Source organism: Felis catus, chromosome C1, assembly GCF_018350175.1.
Source record: "Felis catus isolate Fca126 chromosome C1, F.catus_Fca126_mat1.0, whole genome shotgun sequence".
NCBI lineage: Eukaryota > Metazoa > Chordata > Mammalia > Carnivora > Felidae > Felis > Felis catus.
In genome coordinates, this window is record NC_058375.1 from 202,554,294 (window position 1) to 202,571,490 (window position 17,197).

General features: G+C 52.7%; 1 protein-coding gene across 5 annotated transcripts; it reads right to left on the reverse strand.

Moving 5' to 3' along the window:
• Positions 1-86: 86 nt before the first annotated feature.
• Positions 87-16,766, reverse strand: ZNF142 (zinc finger protein 142). 5 transcript variants are annotated; one of them, XM_019838674.2, is made up of 9 exons: positions 16,648-16,766; positions 14,762-15,074; positions 11,330-11,929; positions 10,035-10,229; positions 8,301-9,125; positions 6,232-6,409; positions 2,569-5,485; positions 1,919-2,024; positions 87-992 (listed from the first exon to the last, which is right to left on the reverse strand). In XM_019838674.2, the coding sequence occupies exons 2-9, from the start codon at positions 15,039-15,041 to the stop codon at positions 523-525; spliced, it is 5,571 nt and encodes a 1,856-aa protein (XP_019694233.1). In that variant the 5' UTR covers positions 15,042-15,074; positions 16,648-16,766; the 3' UTR covers positions 87-522. The 5 variants fall into 5 exon arrangements, with proteins under 5 accessions (XP_019694233.1, XP_019694234.1, XP_006935621.1 ...); XM_019838675.2 differs by having other exon boundaries at positions 10,035-10,202; positions 16,623-16,763; XM_006935559.4 differs by having other exon boundaries at positions 16,623-16,763.
• Positions 16,767-17,197: the final 431 nt, after the last annotated feature.

Sequence of the window (17,197 nt, forward strand, 5' to 3'; positions counted from 1 at the left end):
CAAAGGAGAGGCAGACGTCTGAGAGGGAACAGGGCAGATCAAGAGGACAACCTGGAAATGGTAAGTCAGGGACGTGGACGAGTCTATAAGCTAGTAATCACTCTGTTTAACATGCTTTAGAGAGCATCAGGCACAACAGCACATGCAGGTAGATACAACTGTTTTGAGGGCATTGAAAGAAAACAGACTTGACAGCAAGAAGAAAGGGGACGACAGAATGGGTAAAACCAGCATCTTAGAGCCAGGGACTTTGGGGGAGGGATGGTGAAGAAAGCAGGAACTCATGGGTTAAAAACACAGTGTGCCGCGACAGGAAATCAATTTGTGGTCCATGTTGCTCTTTTATATATATGGCCATCAACTTCAAAGTACTAGAGCCTGAGTCCCAGGAGGCCTGCAGCCCCCTCCCCGGGCGCCTCAAAGCTAGCCCCTCCTCTGGCCTTGAGCTCCAGGCTCGCTCTGCCTCCAGTCAGTCTGCACTGCACGTCTTGGACCACACCCTCCAAGAGGTGGGGTAGGCTCTCAGCCCTCTGGTCCAGTTGGAGGAGCAGCAGGAGCAGGGGGGCTGGGGTCCTCCAACTGCACGTCATGCAGGTGCACTGTGGGGGTGGTGGGGTCTTTGCCCACTCCTTGGTTTGGGTCGGCCTGGTCGGGGTGGTGCCTGCGCACATGCTTAACCACCTGGAACTTCTGCTTGGCCTTGTAGCTGCAGAGGCGGCAGAAGAAGGGGTGGCGGTCGGTGTGGGTGAGGGCGTGATGGCGCAGGCCGGCAGCCCAGCGGAAAGCACGGTGGCACACGTTGCACACATAGGGTTTGGCCTCGCTGTGCTTGCGGAGGTGGGTGCGCAGTAGGAAGCGGGTCTTGAAGGCCTTGCCACACTGCTCGCACATGAAGGCCCGGGCTTCCCGGTGCCGCGTCTCCTGGTGCACACGCAGAGCATCAGCCCGGTTGGTACAGTATTCACACTCGGGACACTGGTATGGCTTCAGTCCTGGGGGACAGGGCGAGGACAAGTAACAAATTACTGCTGAAGGGAGTCAAACAATGCTCAGTGTGCCGGAAGAGTCGCCGTGATCCCGGGACACAAAGAACACAAGCAGCATGGTGACTAACGACTGCAACTTTGGAATGTTCCAGTCTCCTCTGACATTTCTATGCCCTTCTCCCAAAACAGCCCCTTGTATACAGCGGGTGCTCAATGGGTGCTGATAACCGATTCCCAAGTAGCCACCTGACAGCAACAAATATTCACTCAAATATGACAGGGTTTCCAAATGGGAGATTCTAACCCCCTTTTGATCATGGGGTCCTCATGCAACTTGGAAATCCATTTAAATACAACTCCTTGTCCAACCCAAATAGGAAAATAAAATGTTTAAGAAGGAAGAGCTAGAGGCAAAAGAAGTGTCATTCATAGATGCAGAGTGCCTTGAAATGCATCTGGTTACTTCCTTTACATGAGGGGATCATACACAGTAATCACAAGCACGGCATCATTAAGTCTTTCCTGAGAAGCCATAGTTCATGGACTCCGTACCCAGAAGAAAAAAAAGAAGTCAAAACAAGTGAACCCTTCACATTTTCTCTGTTACCCATAACAGCCCATCGTGTCTGCAGGAACCAAGGAGACCTCCTTCAGTCACATGTTTGAGTTCTCAATGGGAGGTGGGTAACCTAGGGCCATGAAGCTTTTACACAGTGCAGATGCACAGGCTCCCAGGTTCACCTCTCTTCTGATTCTGATAGGTCTTCAGTGGGCAGGGAAGCTATTCTGGCCATTCAGCCTCCCTCCCTCCTACCACCAATGTGAAAAGCTGATGTGCACCCTGAACCTAAGGACACCCACAACCTCGAGGAGGCTGGGTGTGCCAGAGAATGGGGGAACCCCTTGGGCCTGTCGAAACCGCACAGACTCACCTGTGTGCTTGGTCATGTGGTACTTGAGCTGGTTGACCCACTTGCACTTGTAGCCACAGTCAGGGCACAGATACTTGCGTTCTTCCTTGTGGATCCGCATATGGTACTGGAGGGGGGAAGAGCAGAGTATGCCCAGAAAATGCGTACCCTTGACACTCAAAGGATGAGCTCCCATCCCGGCCATACTTCTGTTACCAAGCAGGCTCCCCAGTCTGGCCATGTGGACACCAACCTAACCCACTGGGCCTACCTCTTGGTCTGCCCTATCTCAGCTCTGCCACCTACTACCTGTGTCTTTGGGGGCTTAACCTCTACCTCACAGTTTATTAACCTGTGAAATCAACTGCAGAAGAAATAGCAAAAGCAACTCTATCTTGTGTTTTGGAAGGACTAAAATTAGTATCCAGCATACAATAAGTGCTCAATAAATGTTAGCCATTATCACGGAGATTACCACCCAACTATTACCTGCCTTCATCACATACCAAGCACGTATGACGGAATTTTATCTGTTAACAACTCTGTGCAGTATTCTCTTCCTTTTACACACGAGGTATCTGAGGCTTGGAGAAGTTAGGGGGCTTGACGAAAGTCCCAGAGCTCATAGCTGCGAGTTGGGATCAGGGAAGTCCCCAGGGCCCCAACCTTACCTTGAGTCGAGAAGGGTCAGCACAGGCATAGGGACAGAGGTGACAGCGGTAGGGCTTTTCCCCGGTGTGGATGCGGCTGTGCCAGGTGATCTTCTGCCGGTTCTTGGTGCTGTAAGCACAGTCGGTGCACTTGTAGAGCCGGGTGCCCCCGTGCCCTTTCACGTGGTGGTCCAGCACGAGCTGATGGCGGCACGTAAAGTCACAAAAGGGGCAGCGCAGGGGGGGCTGGCTGGCACCTGCACCGCCCTCCGAGGCCGCTGCCGCCTCATGCTGTTCCAAGTAGTGCTTCACCAGGCCCGCCCGCTCCCGGGCAGCGAAGTCACAGAGCTGGCAGCGGTGGCTGAAATGCTGCTGTCTCCGGTGCTCATCCAGTGCCGGCCGGCTGGGGAAGGCCTCCTGGCAGGCCCCGCACTCCAGCCGCGGATGCTGTTTCCGGGTGTGTCCTCGCAGGCTGGCGGGGCTGGGGCACAGCAACCCACAGCGGGAGCAGTGCAGGGGGCCCTCGGTGGCCTCTGCAGGAGAGCCGGGGGCGGGGGGTGCAGGCTCAGGATGTCGGCGCAGGGCATGCTGCTTGAGTGCCGTCTCGGAACTGAACTGGGCCTCACACCGGGGGCAGGCAAAGGCAGGAGTGCCCCGGTGGCAACTGTTGACGTGGCGAGTGATGTCATGGCGAAGGTAGCCACTGTAGTCACAGAGGGGACAGAAGTGGGTGGGTGTTTTGTCATGTACCCTTAGCCGGTGCAAGCGCAGTTTTGAGTTGGTACCAAATGTCTGGGGACAGGAGCTGCAGGGGATGCGGCCAACACCTGTGTGTCGCGACTGGTGCGCCTCCAACCGGTACCGTCTGGTGGTGGAAAAGTCACAGAAGGGGCACTGGTGCGGCTTCACTCCCTCGTGCTTGAGCCGCCGGTGCTGCTGTAGGCACCGGCCCTGCTTACAGGTGAAGCCACAGTCCCCGCACTGCAGAGGGGGCCGGGGCCCGCGGGCGGGAGCCGTGCTAGGGTGCCTCCGCTTCTGGTGTAGCCTCAGGGCGGCAGCGGCAGCAGTGGTGAACGTGCAGAGGCCGCAGTGCAGCTCGCCGGACCCCTCGAGGGGGCAGCCCCGGGTCTGGTGAGTCCTCAGAGCCCGCTCCTGCTGGCAGCTGAAGGGACACGTGGGGCAGGAGAAGCGCGCCCCCTTCTGCTTTGGCACCGCAGTCGTGTCCCCATTCCCAGGGCTGCGCTCTGTGCTGCCGCTGTTTAGGGGAGCAGAGCCTCCATCACTCAGGACGGATGCAACGGGCTGGGTCTGGGCGGCCCCCCGCTTTCCTCCCCCGCCACGTCCCCCCCGGCAGCCTTCGGCCACGTGAGAGGTAATGGAGGAGAGCCGAGAACAGAGGAACGTGCAGGAGTTGCAGTGAAACTTGCCCTGCTCAAAGTGGAACTTCTCAGGCGTCTCTGCGGGTGAGGGGTTTCCTGCAGGAGGGACTGTAGGGACACACAGTGTGCCAGGAGGCTCCTCTACTTCCGGCTCCCTGGGAGGCACAGAGGGAGCATCTTTTGGGAGCACCAGCTCTACTTCTAATGGCGCAGGTGGGGGCTTCCCACCTTCCACATCCCCTGAGTCCTGGGTGCCCGGGGGCGGAGGACACAGAGGGACGGGTGAACTTGGTCTGGGTAAGCCCTTGTTCTTTCTGAGCAGAACAGGGCACTTCTTCAGCAGGTGGGTGCTGAGGCCACGCTGTTGCTTGAAGCTAGCCCCACACTCAGGGCACAGCAGGGGCTCTCGGCGGCCCTGGCACCCAGTCCTGGAGTGCACACTCAGGGCCTTCTCCCGGCGGGTGATAAAAGGGCAGTGCGGGCAGCGGAAGGCCCGCCCCTCTCCCTGTATCACAACCATCTGAACCCGCCCCTCCAGCACCAGAGCCTCTGCTTGCTCTTTGTCCTGTCTCCGCAGGGCCTTGAGTAAGGACTCTGACTCTGGGAACTGGGGGAGGGGAGCGGTCTCAGCAGGCAGAGCTGCCTTGAAGGTTCCCACCCAGCTGTCAGGGGGCTCCTCTGAGGAAGGGGGGTTTCTGGGGCTTTCAGGGGCTGGCTTTTCCAGAACGGGCTCTTCTTCAGCATCCAAACCAGACGTCCCAGCACCTTCAAAGGTAGACAGCTCTGTCAAAGTTGCATCTGGCCCTTCCAGTCTCAGGGGCCCCGAGGGGTCCAGGGGCCTGAACTCCGCAGGGGCGGGTTCAGTGATCTCCTCAAGGGGCGGCTCAGCCACGGGCTCCAGCTCCACCCCCAGGGCCTCGAGGTGCAGCGTGCAGCCACCTTCATCTGCCTCGGCCGGACTGGGGCTGCTACCCAGGTCGTCCCCCCGCGGAACCTCGCTGCCAGCCGGTCTCCCGGCGCGGTCCTCCTCACCGGGCTCCGGCGGGGCCCGGTCCACGTTGGGGTCCACCACAGTCCCGGGGTCACGGTCTGGCGCCTCAGGCTGGGGAGACAGCTGGCTCGAGGGCTCTGAGTCTGGCGGGGGTGTCGGGCACTGCCTGGCCCCCTCCGGTTCCTGGCTGGCAGAGCGGAGCTGCCACACCTGGTCCCCGGGCACGTAGCCGTGGGCCTTGCGCTTGTGGAAGAAGAGGGTGGTGTTGCTGAAGGTGCGGTAGTCGCAGAGGGCACAGCGGAACTCCCGGAGGCGGGTGTGCTTGCAGTTCTCGTGGCTCAGCAGGGCCTGCTTGTGGCGGCTCTGGTAGCTGCAGTAGCGGCAGGGATAGAGCGGGGCCGGCGCGCCCGGGTGGTGCTGGGAGGCCATGTGCTTCTGCAGCTCATACTTCCGCTTGCAAGCGAAAGCACACACCTCACACATCAGGGACTTGCCCTGGTGGCGCAGCTTGTGGCTGCTCAGCTGGTCAGCCCGGTGGCAGCGGTACGAGCACTGGTTGCACTGGTATCTGGCGAGGACAGGGGTGGGGGTGGGGGGCAAAATCACAATTATCAATCTCCCTTGACAGGTAAACGAGCACTTACCACGGACAAGGCTCTACACTCGGTACCGTACACGCATCATCTAATTTATTCTTTTTTTCCACTGCCCTGTGACGTAGGTATCTATTTGCAAGTGAGGTCACTAAAGCACGGAAATTAATAACTTGCCTAAGGTTAAAAAGGAAGTGAAGGGCAGGGACAGCCTAGCTTCAGGGCCTGTGTTCCAACCCCTCCTCTGTATCGCTTCCCAAAGGGAAGAGAGCATAAATCAGCAACCTGCTGTGGACTCCGAAGGAGCTGACAGGGCTACAGCCTCACGGGGCAGGTTTCTGTGCCTAGGTCCCATTCTCCCGTGGAGGCATGGAAGCTAGGAGAAACCCCCTGGCCAGCTGTGCCACAGCTCAGCGGGAAACATGCCTGGGTTGGGGTCACAGGTGCAGCCTCCCTACTTTCCCAGGACCGGACTCAGAACCCAAGGGACACCTTCGTGTGTAGGCCTGCGCTCCCTCCCCTGAGCCCAGACAGCTCTCACCATGCACACTGGGCCACAGGCACAGAGGCCAGCTACAGGCAATGGAGCTGAGGCGAGAGGAGCAGAGAGGGACAATAGGAGGAGTCGCTCTGGGGCCAGGAGAGCAAGGTGAGTTCAAGAGGAGGCTAGCCTGGCATAAGGTCCTTGGGAACAAGGACAGAGGCATGCGTGTGCTCATACCTGAGGTCCCCTGCATGTTTCCGCATGTGCACACTGAGGTAGTGCTTCCACTTGGTGACATAGCCACACTCGGTGCACATGTAATCCTTGGTGTTGGAGTGGGTCAGCATGTGCTTGGACAGGTAGCTCACGTCCCGGCACGTGAAGTCACACAGCTCACACTTGTGAGGTTTCTCGCCTTATGGGGGAGTGGAGGTGGGAGAGGGGAGAGGACACAGGTCAGACATGGACCGAGCGAGCACAGACCATCTTCCCCAGCAAGCTTGCCCTGATGCCAAGCAGAACGAAAGCTTCACGCGCGGCCCACGGCGTGGCTGACAAGTCAGTGCTGCTCCCAGCCCTCGCAGACGATTTCTCCACTCCGACACGGAGCAAGCCCCGGCAGAAAGTGAAGACCATGCTTTCCAAAACCAGCTTGGAAGTCTACCCTTAATTTGTTGTGGAGCTTGTTGGCACTGGCTCCACTTACCCTAGTTCCTTCCAGTTTTGTGGAAGAGGAGAAAAAAATCAGGCAATACAAGAAGTAGTTAAGAATTTGAGGGGCGCCTGGGTGGCGCAGTCGGTTAAGCGTCCGACTTCAGCCAGGTCACGATCTTGCGGTCCGTGAGTTCGAGCCCCGCGTCAGGCTCTGGGCTGATGGCTCGGAGCCTGGAGCCTGTTTCCAATTCTGTGTCTCCCTCTCTCTCTGCCCCTCCCCCGTTCATGCTCTGTCTCTCTCTGTCCCAAAAAAAAATAAAAAAAATAAAAAATAAATAAAAAAAAAAAGAATTTGAACTCTGAAATCCGACACGGTAACAAAGACGTCAATAGCCAACATGTATAGAATGCTCATTATGTACCAGGTCCCCTCGTACTGACTCCTCCCAACAGCCCCCGGAGGAGGACTGCCCCATTTTACAGAAAAAGAAGCCAAGGCAGAGAGAAACCACAGAGCTATCAAGTGGTGGTTCAGATCCCAGCTTACTACCGTATGGCTTTGGAGAGGTCATTTAACCCCTCCAAGTCTCAGTTTCCTTGGCTCCAAAGAGGGAGCAACAAAAATACTGACTGCTCATGGTTGACAGAAGATTAAATGAGATGTCCCAAAGTCCTCAGCAGTGCCCAGCAAGGACTCAAGGAAGAGCTGTCTGTGTAGTTGGTCAAGACCAGGTCCTTCAGGACCCTTCCCTGTGATCCCTGCCTACCAGCTCAGCCCACTTCCCCACGGTCAAAAGCAAGCAACGTGGTGGTCTGGCTCTGGTTCTGATACTAGCTGTGTGATCCTGAAACAGGCCATTTAAGTGTTCAGTTTCTCTTTTTCACCTGTCTTCCTTACAAGATTGTTATTATGAATTAAATGAAGTGATCTATCTAAAAGAACTCTAAACTATAAAGCACCATAGAGATGAAGATTTTAGGAAAGGCCGCAGAAAAACGAGGCTTGGTGACCAAAGCATGTGTAGAAATGACCTGTTCCAGGGAAACAATGGCTTTACCCCAAGCTACCTAAAACCTGGCCTCCCAAAAATCTTTGATGAGATTTTTTAAATATCTTATCAACCCACTGATTCTTGCCTAGAGAGCACAAATGGGGTGATGCTGTAGGAGGAAGCCTGATGTGGCTGTGTCACTCAAAGCATCAGCAATGCTGGTAACCAATTTAGACTCTGGGTCGGCTGCCAAGGCTACAACATATGTAGATGGTTCAGTCCCCTCGCCCCATCTCTCATAGCACACCTCAAAACTCGAATTGCAAAGGAAGGTATCTCCCCCCGTCTGGGTTTCTTCGCTCTAATAGGCTGGGTACTGACCCAGGCAAGCCTGACGAAGGGCAAGCAGAACTGGACGGGGCCTTAACGGTGAGACACAGCAGCATAGCAGTGAGAGCACAGTCTTTGGCTCAGTGGCTTAACCACCGTACTAGCTGAGTGACACTCGGCTTAAGGCTTGATTTATATCTAGGAAGACTGGGTCCAACAAGACAATGCACGCAAGGCCCTTCCTGTGTCTTGTACACAGTAAAAGCTCACTTCTGTCGCCCCCTCCTCATCGCCACCCTTACGTTATGGGAAGCAGGGAAGCCAGCTCACCGGTGTGCAGCAGCATGTGGCGGATGAGCACCCTCTTGTGGGCGGTGGCAAAGCTGCACTCAGGGCACTGGTGGATCTTCTCGTGGGCGTGCATCTTGCCCACGTGGTCCTGGTAGGCCACCGGGTTGAAGGTGGCAAAGGGGCAGAAGGTGCAGCGCAGCTCTTCACTGCCGGGGTGGCCCTGCTTCTTGTGTTTGCGGAACAGGTGCTTATTGGAGCAGGCAAAGTCGCAGTGTGGGCAGTGGAAGGCGTAGTGGCTTTTGTGATGGGCCTCCATGGCTTCGGCCGTGGCGAAGAGCATGGGACAAGAGTGATGGCGGCACTCCACGGCCCGCACACCATGGGTCTCCTTCAGGTGCTTTATGAAGGCCTTGCGGTCGGGGGCCGTGTAGCCGCAGCCTTCCTGAAAGCAGCGGAGGGGCAGCGGCTCTGCCGCCGCCGCTGCCGTGTGGCTCTTGAGGTGCTCCTTGAGGGCCTGGCTGAGGCGGAACTCCTCGCGGCACACGGGACAGGTGTAGGTGTCTGAGTAGAAGTTGGAGATGTCCTCGTGCATGCTGGCCATGTGGCGGTTGAGCGCGTTCCTCTCCACCGCACTGTAGTGGCACAGCGGGCAGCGGTGGGCCTTCTGGCCCAGCTCCCGCAGCAGATGGGTCTTGAGCTTGCTCTTGCTGGTGAAGAACTTCTGGCAGTTGGGGCACTGGAGGCTGGGGTCCGGGAAGTGGAGATGCAGGTGCTCCACCAGATGGGTCCGCTTCTTAAAGCAGCGCTTGCATTCTGGACACATGTGGGTCTTGAAGAGGGACTCGGTGCCAGAAGCCACATCCCCTGGGAGAGGGAAAGGCCCAGAAGGTAGCTCAGGGGCTGGCCAGATAATGGGAGAACCACAATCTGCCCAGACACAAACATCGTGTGGCCTTTCCCGTTTCTCTCCAGGAAACCGAAACAGTAGCACCTCAAACACTGTAGTCTCAAAGAAGAGACGAGAAATTCAAGTATTGAAGGAAGCAACGTCACAAGGATTTCTCAAGCCTTGTGGCAAACCTATTTGAAGTGCTTTACCCAGCCACCTACTGTTCCTAAGCCTTTGTCTAGAGCTGCTCGAGAGAACAATCCGGATGGACCATTCTTGTTCTTCCTTGTCCTCGTTCATGGAGGTAGGCAGTGGGATCAGCAGGGTTGGTTGGAAGGAAAAAAACCCCATGGAGTGTGGAAAAGGGAAGTGAAGAAGGTAAAGTACTCCCACTTCCTAACACTGGTTCACTGAGTTCTAGATCACAGAGAACTGGTCATAAATACAACCAGATCTTTTCTATTCTCTTGACAATAAATGTGCTCCCTGTGGGCTGGATGGGTTTCAAATGTTCTAGTGAGTTAGAAAACTGGGAAGTAGGGTTTCAGAAACAAAATCTCAGTGGGCCCAATGCCAGACATGTCAGGCTGCTGATCAATAACCTCTAGCATCTTTGTATGATGAATATCACCCTCTCCTTCCCTGCAAAAAAGCTTTCTGCCCAAGGAAAACCAGCCCAGGAGAGCAAACTCTATTTACCCCGGCTCTGTTTCTACAGTCTTTACTCATTTATCATTTTCCCACTAGACATGTCAAAGTGGAAGGGTAGGAACAAAGGGATATGAATCAAAGCCCAGGAAACCAAACCCCAGAGCCTCAATGCCAGGCTCCCCTCAATCCATTCCTCCCCACCACCAGGAGGTTCAGCCTAACCATGTTATTACCTTCTAACTGCTGAGCCCCCTGGGCTTTCTCTGGGGCTTTCTGGGAGTCCTTTAAGGTGCCATTCCCCTCTTCTTCCTCTACATCCTCCTCGTCAGCTGACTCTCGCCTGGGCAAGGGCGTATCTGCTTGTTCTGAAGGCTCTCCCTCTCTACTGGGCAGTTTCGGAGCTGGAGACACATAACACTCGATGATGTCTATAGAAGCCAATGCCAGCAGTGAAGGCTTGGACTGCTCCTCTTACTGGCTGGCAGAATCACCCCCTCCCCATTTAGTGTAAGAGAATCTCGGATTCTAAGTCTATACATTTATTATCACTCAAGACAAGGACAGGAAGACCAAGAGCTAAGCTGTCATTAATGCTCCAACCTAGAGTAAATCAAACCTCAGATAACACCATCCTTAGACCCCTGAAAGGTAAGAGCTTTGAGATCACTGCAGTGGGGGTAGGGGACTGAGAGGGACAGAATGGGTACAGAGCCCTTCCCTGGCTTGGGTTCCCAGGGCTAACGGCTGGTGGCTCAACGCAGGGTAACATAGTCTGTCCTCTTAACTGCTCTACTGAGAAGCCTGATCAGCAAGACAGGGTCACACCAATCCAGCCCTTCTATCCCTCAACAAAGGGAGATGCCTCAGGAAGGCAAAGATACAAGACTATTTCCCAGGAAAAAGGGGTCTTCTCTTTGGGAACAAAGCACCAACAGGTCTTAGCAAGCCTAAGTCTCTCAGCAGAATCCTGACCTTCCAGGCCTGGTTTCTCTATTTTCTCCTGCTCTTCTATCCACCCCATGCCCGTTTTTTTGTTGTTGTTGTTGGTTTTTTGTTTGTCCTTACTGAGAGGAGTAAGGATCAGTGAGGCTCCACCCTCCTAGAAGGTTTCTTTTTAAAAGAATCCCGGCTTCTCTGGCCCAATCCCACGTGCTCTAAAAAGAAGTCTACAGGTATTCTACCAGTGGCTACGGCCACGGATGAACATTTTAGCTTCTGCCCTCAGAAAGTTCTGAAATGAATCAAAAAAAGGATACTGGTTAAGGAACTTCAAGGCCACAGCACAACTAAAGCCAAATATCACTCACTGTCATGGACAAAGACTTGCTCCTTGTCTTATATATTCTGACTGGTCCAGGGTTTCTAGATGCCTTCCACTGTCAGTCAGTAATGCTGGCCTCCTGAGCCACTGCTCCACGTTCCCTTGCATTCACATATACATTCATGGCACTGGAATCAACGGCCTGTCCTGTAAGACTGACCGTGGCTGCATTCCAGGCAAGGCACTGCTGGGCCTTTGGCCTCATACCTGGCAGCAGCTCCTGGGATGGAAGGCCCTGAAGGGCAGACAGTTCTCCCTGTGTCCCGGCCCCGTGGCTCCGCTGATGCTGCCGGAAGAGTTTGACGTTGGAGCCCACGAAGCTGCAATGGTTGCAGTGGAAAGGGTAGTGGGCCTGCCGGTGCAGCTCCATGCCCTGCTGGCTCCCAAAGAGCAGAGGGCAGCCCCGGAAAGAACAGGGCACGGGAACCGTGGCATGGGCCTGCCTCAGGTGGTGCTGCAGACCCTTGCGATCTTCAGCGGAGAACACACAGCCAGACTCTGGGCAGGAGAAGATGTCGGGAGTGGCCCGGTGAATCTTGAAGTGGCTCTTCAGGGCCTGGGGTTGGGCAAACTCCTGTCTACACACAGGGCATGGCAGGGGGCTATCTGGTGGGCCCTGGCCCTGCAGAGGGCCAGAGAGAATGAGGTTGCTGGGGGTCAGCTCTACAGAGCATGGAAGGCTAGAGAGGCCCTGCATAGGCTGTATAAGGGTCTCAGTACACTGGTGCAGGGCCAGCAGAGTGGGCTCTGCGAAGCTCTGCTCACAGCGCTCACAGAAGTACACCTCCACCACCTTTACCAGGACACCTGCAGGCAGAGGACCGACAGAGAAAGGCACAGAATCAGATGGAATGAGACTCACAGGAGTTAGCTACTAGTAGAAAATGTAGGTGAATCTTTTAATATTAGTAGAGTGGAGATGGACCTTAAGTCTGGTTCTATCCCTGGACAGTAAGCTCCATAAGGTCAGGGACAGTCTATTTATTTGCACATACATTTGGATTCCCACTATCAAGCGCTCGCTTCGGCAGCACATATACTAAAGTTGGATTCCCAGTATCTGGCCCAACATTTGGCACAAAATAGGTATTTAATATTTGCTAAATAAATACAACAAGCATTAACCAATCAGGAAAGCATTAGGAAAAGGCAATACGTTTTGCCCAAATGAAAAATTACGAACTTCCAAAAGAAGTAAACGACAATCTGTGGATAACATCTATAGTATAAACGACAAAGTATTACTTTCACATTCTGTAAAGAGATTTTTCAAAGGCACAGTAATTTACAAAATGGAAAACATCCGTTTCCAAAAGACCCAAATCACGTTTACAGTAATCACTGCTATTTCTTAAGCAACGGGCAGGACCTTGACAAAGGTGTAGGAAACACTCACTTGGTGCTCCAGTTGCCCTATGAGAAGAGGGGCCTGGAGTTCTAAGGTTAAGGCCATGGTGCCTGTTAATGGTGGAACCAGGACTCAAGCCCAGGTCTGTGCCACATCTACCCTGGGAATCCTTTTTTTTTTTATCGTTTGTTTAAATAAAAGTTCAGTGTGACAACTCAAATAACATAGTGTATATAAAGAAAAAATAACCCCCCCACACTCTCACACAAAATTTGGTGTATATTCTTTTTCTTTCAGGCCTTTTTCAGTCATTTCTCTGCAATTTGCTTCCCTCCCCGCCCCGCCCACCCCCCCACCCCCCCGCTTGCTATATATATCAGATATTTTTTTTCTGAATACCTTTAGCTCTACCTTGTATTTTTTTTTGTCCAGTCCAGAGTACTTCCTGGCATGAACAAGTCAAAATGAAGTCTTGCCCTTACTGATGGACATTTGGGTTATTTGCAATCATTATAAATAAAGCTGCTCGGGACATCCTTTTACCCCTGTCTCCTTGTGCATGTGTGTGAGTTTTCTATAGGACAGAGGCCTAGAAATGGAATGACTGGGTCAGTTTAAAGTTTGTTATATAGGGGTGCCTGGGTGGCTCAGTCGGTTAAGCATCCGACTTTGGCTCAGGTCATGATCTCAGGGTTCGTGGGTTTGAGCCCCGTGTCAGGCTCTGTGCTGACAGCTCGGGCCTGGAGGCTGCTTCAGATTCTGTGTCTCCCTCTCTCTTTGCCCCTCCCTCGCTCACACCTCTGTCTCTCTGTCCCTCAAAAGTAAATAAACATTAAAAAAAATTAAAGTTCATTATATAAAATGACCTTCAAAAGATTATGCTAATTTATACACTCCATAAGCTATAAGGCAGTTATCTGTTTTCCTACCAACACTAAGTATTATAAAAAACGTTTAATTTTTGCCATAGTTGGGAAGCAATATGGGCATTTCATAACTGTTATTATTTTTTTAAAGTTTATTATTATTAAATGTTTTTAGTAATTTCTACACCCGACGTGGGGCTCAAACTCATGACCCTGATATCAAGAGTCACATGCTCTGGGGCACCGGGTGGCTCAATCAGTTGAACGTCTGATTCTTGATTTAGGCTCAGGTCATGATCTCACTGTTTGTGGGTTCAAACCCCACATCAGGCTCTGCACAGAGCCTGCTTGGGATTCTTTCCCTCCCTCTCTGCCCTTCCCCCCATAGGATCGCTCTCTCCCTCTCAATAAATACACTTAAAAAGAAAAAAAAAAGTCATCTGCTCTTCTGACTGAGCCAGCCAGGCACCCCTCATAATTATTTTTAACTGGAACTTATTTGTGTGTTAGTGACATTATGCATCCTTATGGTTATTGACTATTTTTACTCTTCCTTATTGAAGTGCCTGTAGGTTTCTTTTTCCCTTTCTAAAAAAAAAAAAACAAAACCCCCCAAAAAACACCATTTCTTTTTCTTATTTCATAGCTCTTTGAATTTTAAAGATATTAACTCTTCCTCATGTATTGCAAATGTTTTTCCCAGGTTTGTTCTTTGCCTATTACTTGTTTCATTACACAGAAGGTTAGAAATACTCTACGATCAAATTAGCTAATCTTTCCCAGTAGTTGCTGTCACTATACTACACTGCCAAGGGAAGTTGTGACAGCCATAGCTGGAGGATGGCAGTTAACAGCAGGGAAGTTACCTAAAAATAAGAAGTTGTAGATATGGGAAGAATAAAGGGGAGAGTCTTTTTTCTAGAATAAATATAAATGTTCAACTCCCACTCTTGACAACACGCCTCGGATGAGTTAAGTATGTTATACACAAGAAACTAGGGCAAGGAAATACCAGATTACCTCTGGGAAGCCCTGCCAAGCCCAGGGTGGTGGAGGCACTGGGCCTGTTGCCTAATCCCTGGCTGCAGTTCCCGAGTGGGAGGGTCAATATGGGGGAAAAACTCCCCAGGGCTATAGGAGTAAGGATTGGGCAGAGGTGTCAGAAAGGTCTTCCCTTCTGGATTGCTGCCTAGCAGACATGAAGCCCTCACAGGGATAGACTCTGCCAAGAGCTCGGTACCAGGTTGTGAACCACCTTGCCAGCCTTCAATCAACATTCACCAACTGCAAATCAAATTACAACATCTCTAAGAATAAAAATGTTACCTTGTGTTCTCATCACATTTATATAGAAGGGTCAAAAATAGCACAGACAAAACTTCAGGGCTGACTGTCCCACTGGCCTGGTAGCAACTATGTTTGTACCTGGGGGCTCTCCAGGAGCACCTGGGGACAGGTTTCCAGCTACTGCTTCCACAATGATCTCCATGTTCCCTGTGTCCTCTTCAGTTGCCGTGGACTCTACCAGCAGGCAGCCTGGGTCAGCAGGCAAAGGTGTGGGATTCCCAGCAGGACAGGGGCTCTGGACAGGCTCCAGGATTCCACGGTTAGACAGAGATGGGGGGATCAGCAATAGCTCAGGACACAGTCCATCCATCTCCCCAGTGTTGTCGGTTGGCTGTGGGTCCAACACGGGGTCTGTCATCACCACTGACCGGTGTTCTGTGGTTTTTATGTGCTGATAAGCCAATCAGAAGAGAACCCAAACAAAATATAGTTAAGAGATCTCACTTTCTTCCCAGCTGATGTGGGTGCACGGCCCAGTGCCTGCCCACTTAGGCATTTCCTTGCATGGCAGCATGCCACACCTAGTTAACCTAGAAGTTTTTACAACAATGCTCAGAACGAGAGGTATACAAATGTTAATAGGGATCAACATTAGAAGAGAGCCAACAAGTTTTGGCCAATATACTAAAGACTGAAGGTTAAGTTTCTTGGATCTAAATAACCCTGGTGAAATCATAAAGCAATCTGGGTCCCAGTTTTCTTATCTGCAACAAAACTTGGGCCAAGGGATCTCAGATGTCCCTTCCCCGCTTAACATGTTATGATCTCACTACTCCTCTGTATGGGTATAAGGCCCTTCCTTCATGGCCTGGCCCCTGCTGACCTTTCCAGACTCATCTACCACCTCTCCCCTCAACAGATCTCTGATCCAGTCATACCAATGAGTTGCCATTCTCCAGGCTCACCAACTTCTCTTTTGCTCCCATACCCTCACACATGCCTCTCTCTCTCTTGGCTTGACGGGCCATTTCCCCTTCTCCATCTCTCATCTGGCTAACCAACTCTTCACTGTCCTTAAGAATCTGCACAAATATCACTTCTGCTGTGAAGACTTCTTGACACTGTTTATGTAAGTTACTCTCTCTGGGGTCCTCAGGGCCTTGTACCTTGTACCTAACTCTATCAGAAACTGTCACACTGCACTGTTGTTTAGCTATCAGTCTCCCTCCCTAGAGTTAGAGCTTTCTGAGTGCAACTGACTGACTTATCACTTCACTGAACACAAACCACAACAATCTATGCAAGTAAGACAAATGAGATTCTAGTGGAGAACCGCAGACATGGAGATGCATGAGAGGGAAGCTAGGTCTCCTACAAAGATAAACCAGTGGTTCCTTACATATGAAGGAACACACCTGGAGAAATTTCAAACTCATTGACTATGGCCTCATATTGAAAACACTAGAACACAACTGAGAAATGAATACCAACTAAATTGCATATCCTGTTACACATGGCTAAAATTAGCGTAAGCTGAAGAATAAGTAATGTATGACAGTAATTACTCCATGAAATTGAGTCATGGAGGTCAAGTGAGGGCCTTAGGGATAGGAAATCAGGTTGCAGGTGTGAATCTTGCAACTCAAAACCTCAGATCGGGGGATTCGGAAGGTAGCTGGGAAGTGCATTTCCACGGTCAGAGGATTCTCTGGAAACCACAGCCTCCGCTCACAGAATTTTATCGCTGCTCTGCGGGGAGCCAAGGAGGACACAGTGCCTTCTAGATCAAGAACCTGAAAACCTGAACCTTCAGCGGCTGGAAAGCGGGTGAGGTGGGAGAGAGGCGGGCACAAGAGGAGAAATGAGCACATCTTTGGGGCAGAGGCACTGAGCAAGAAAAGGGACAAATTAATGCAGAGAGAAGGCCTGGGGAAAGAATGTGACCCGGCGTGGGGACAAAGGCACCCGGGTTTCCACGTGTCTTTGGGCTCTGACTCACCGCGTGGCCTCTGATAGATAGTCACCTCGCTTCCCAGGGCCTCAGCTTTCCTATCTGTAAAGTGGAGGTGATGACAGCGTCCACATCGTTGGGCGGGAGCGGCAATCACAAGAGCCAGCAAATGGGAAAGCCGTTTTGTGACCTGCAAAGCTTGGGATGGAGCATCGTCATGATTATGGTCCTGAGGAGAGGCAGCGGGCAACCGGGCGGGATCCAAAGCAGTGACGCGGCTGAGGCACCGGGACGGCTGCTGTGATGCGCCGGGGCCCCGACCGTCGGCGTGCTTCTTTCAGCACCTCCTCCAGGGGATTCCCACCGCCCAGGCCCACCCTCATCCTGGGGTTCGAGAAACTTTTGCCTCCGGCCCGCTCCACAAACACTCCCTACTAGTTTCCGCCCTGCAGCCACTAACTCACCTCCCGGGCCAAGGCCGGCGGGAGCTGTGTCTCTCTATGGTTCACCAGCTGCTGGAGCGGCCTCCCGGGACTCCTTTTGTGCGACCGCCTCCGGCCCAGCCGCCTCTAGGACTTCGGGCCGATGGAGGCCGCTCTCTCTTCCTCTCGTCGGCTGGCGGT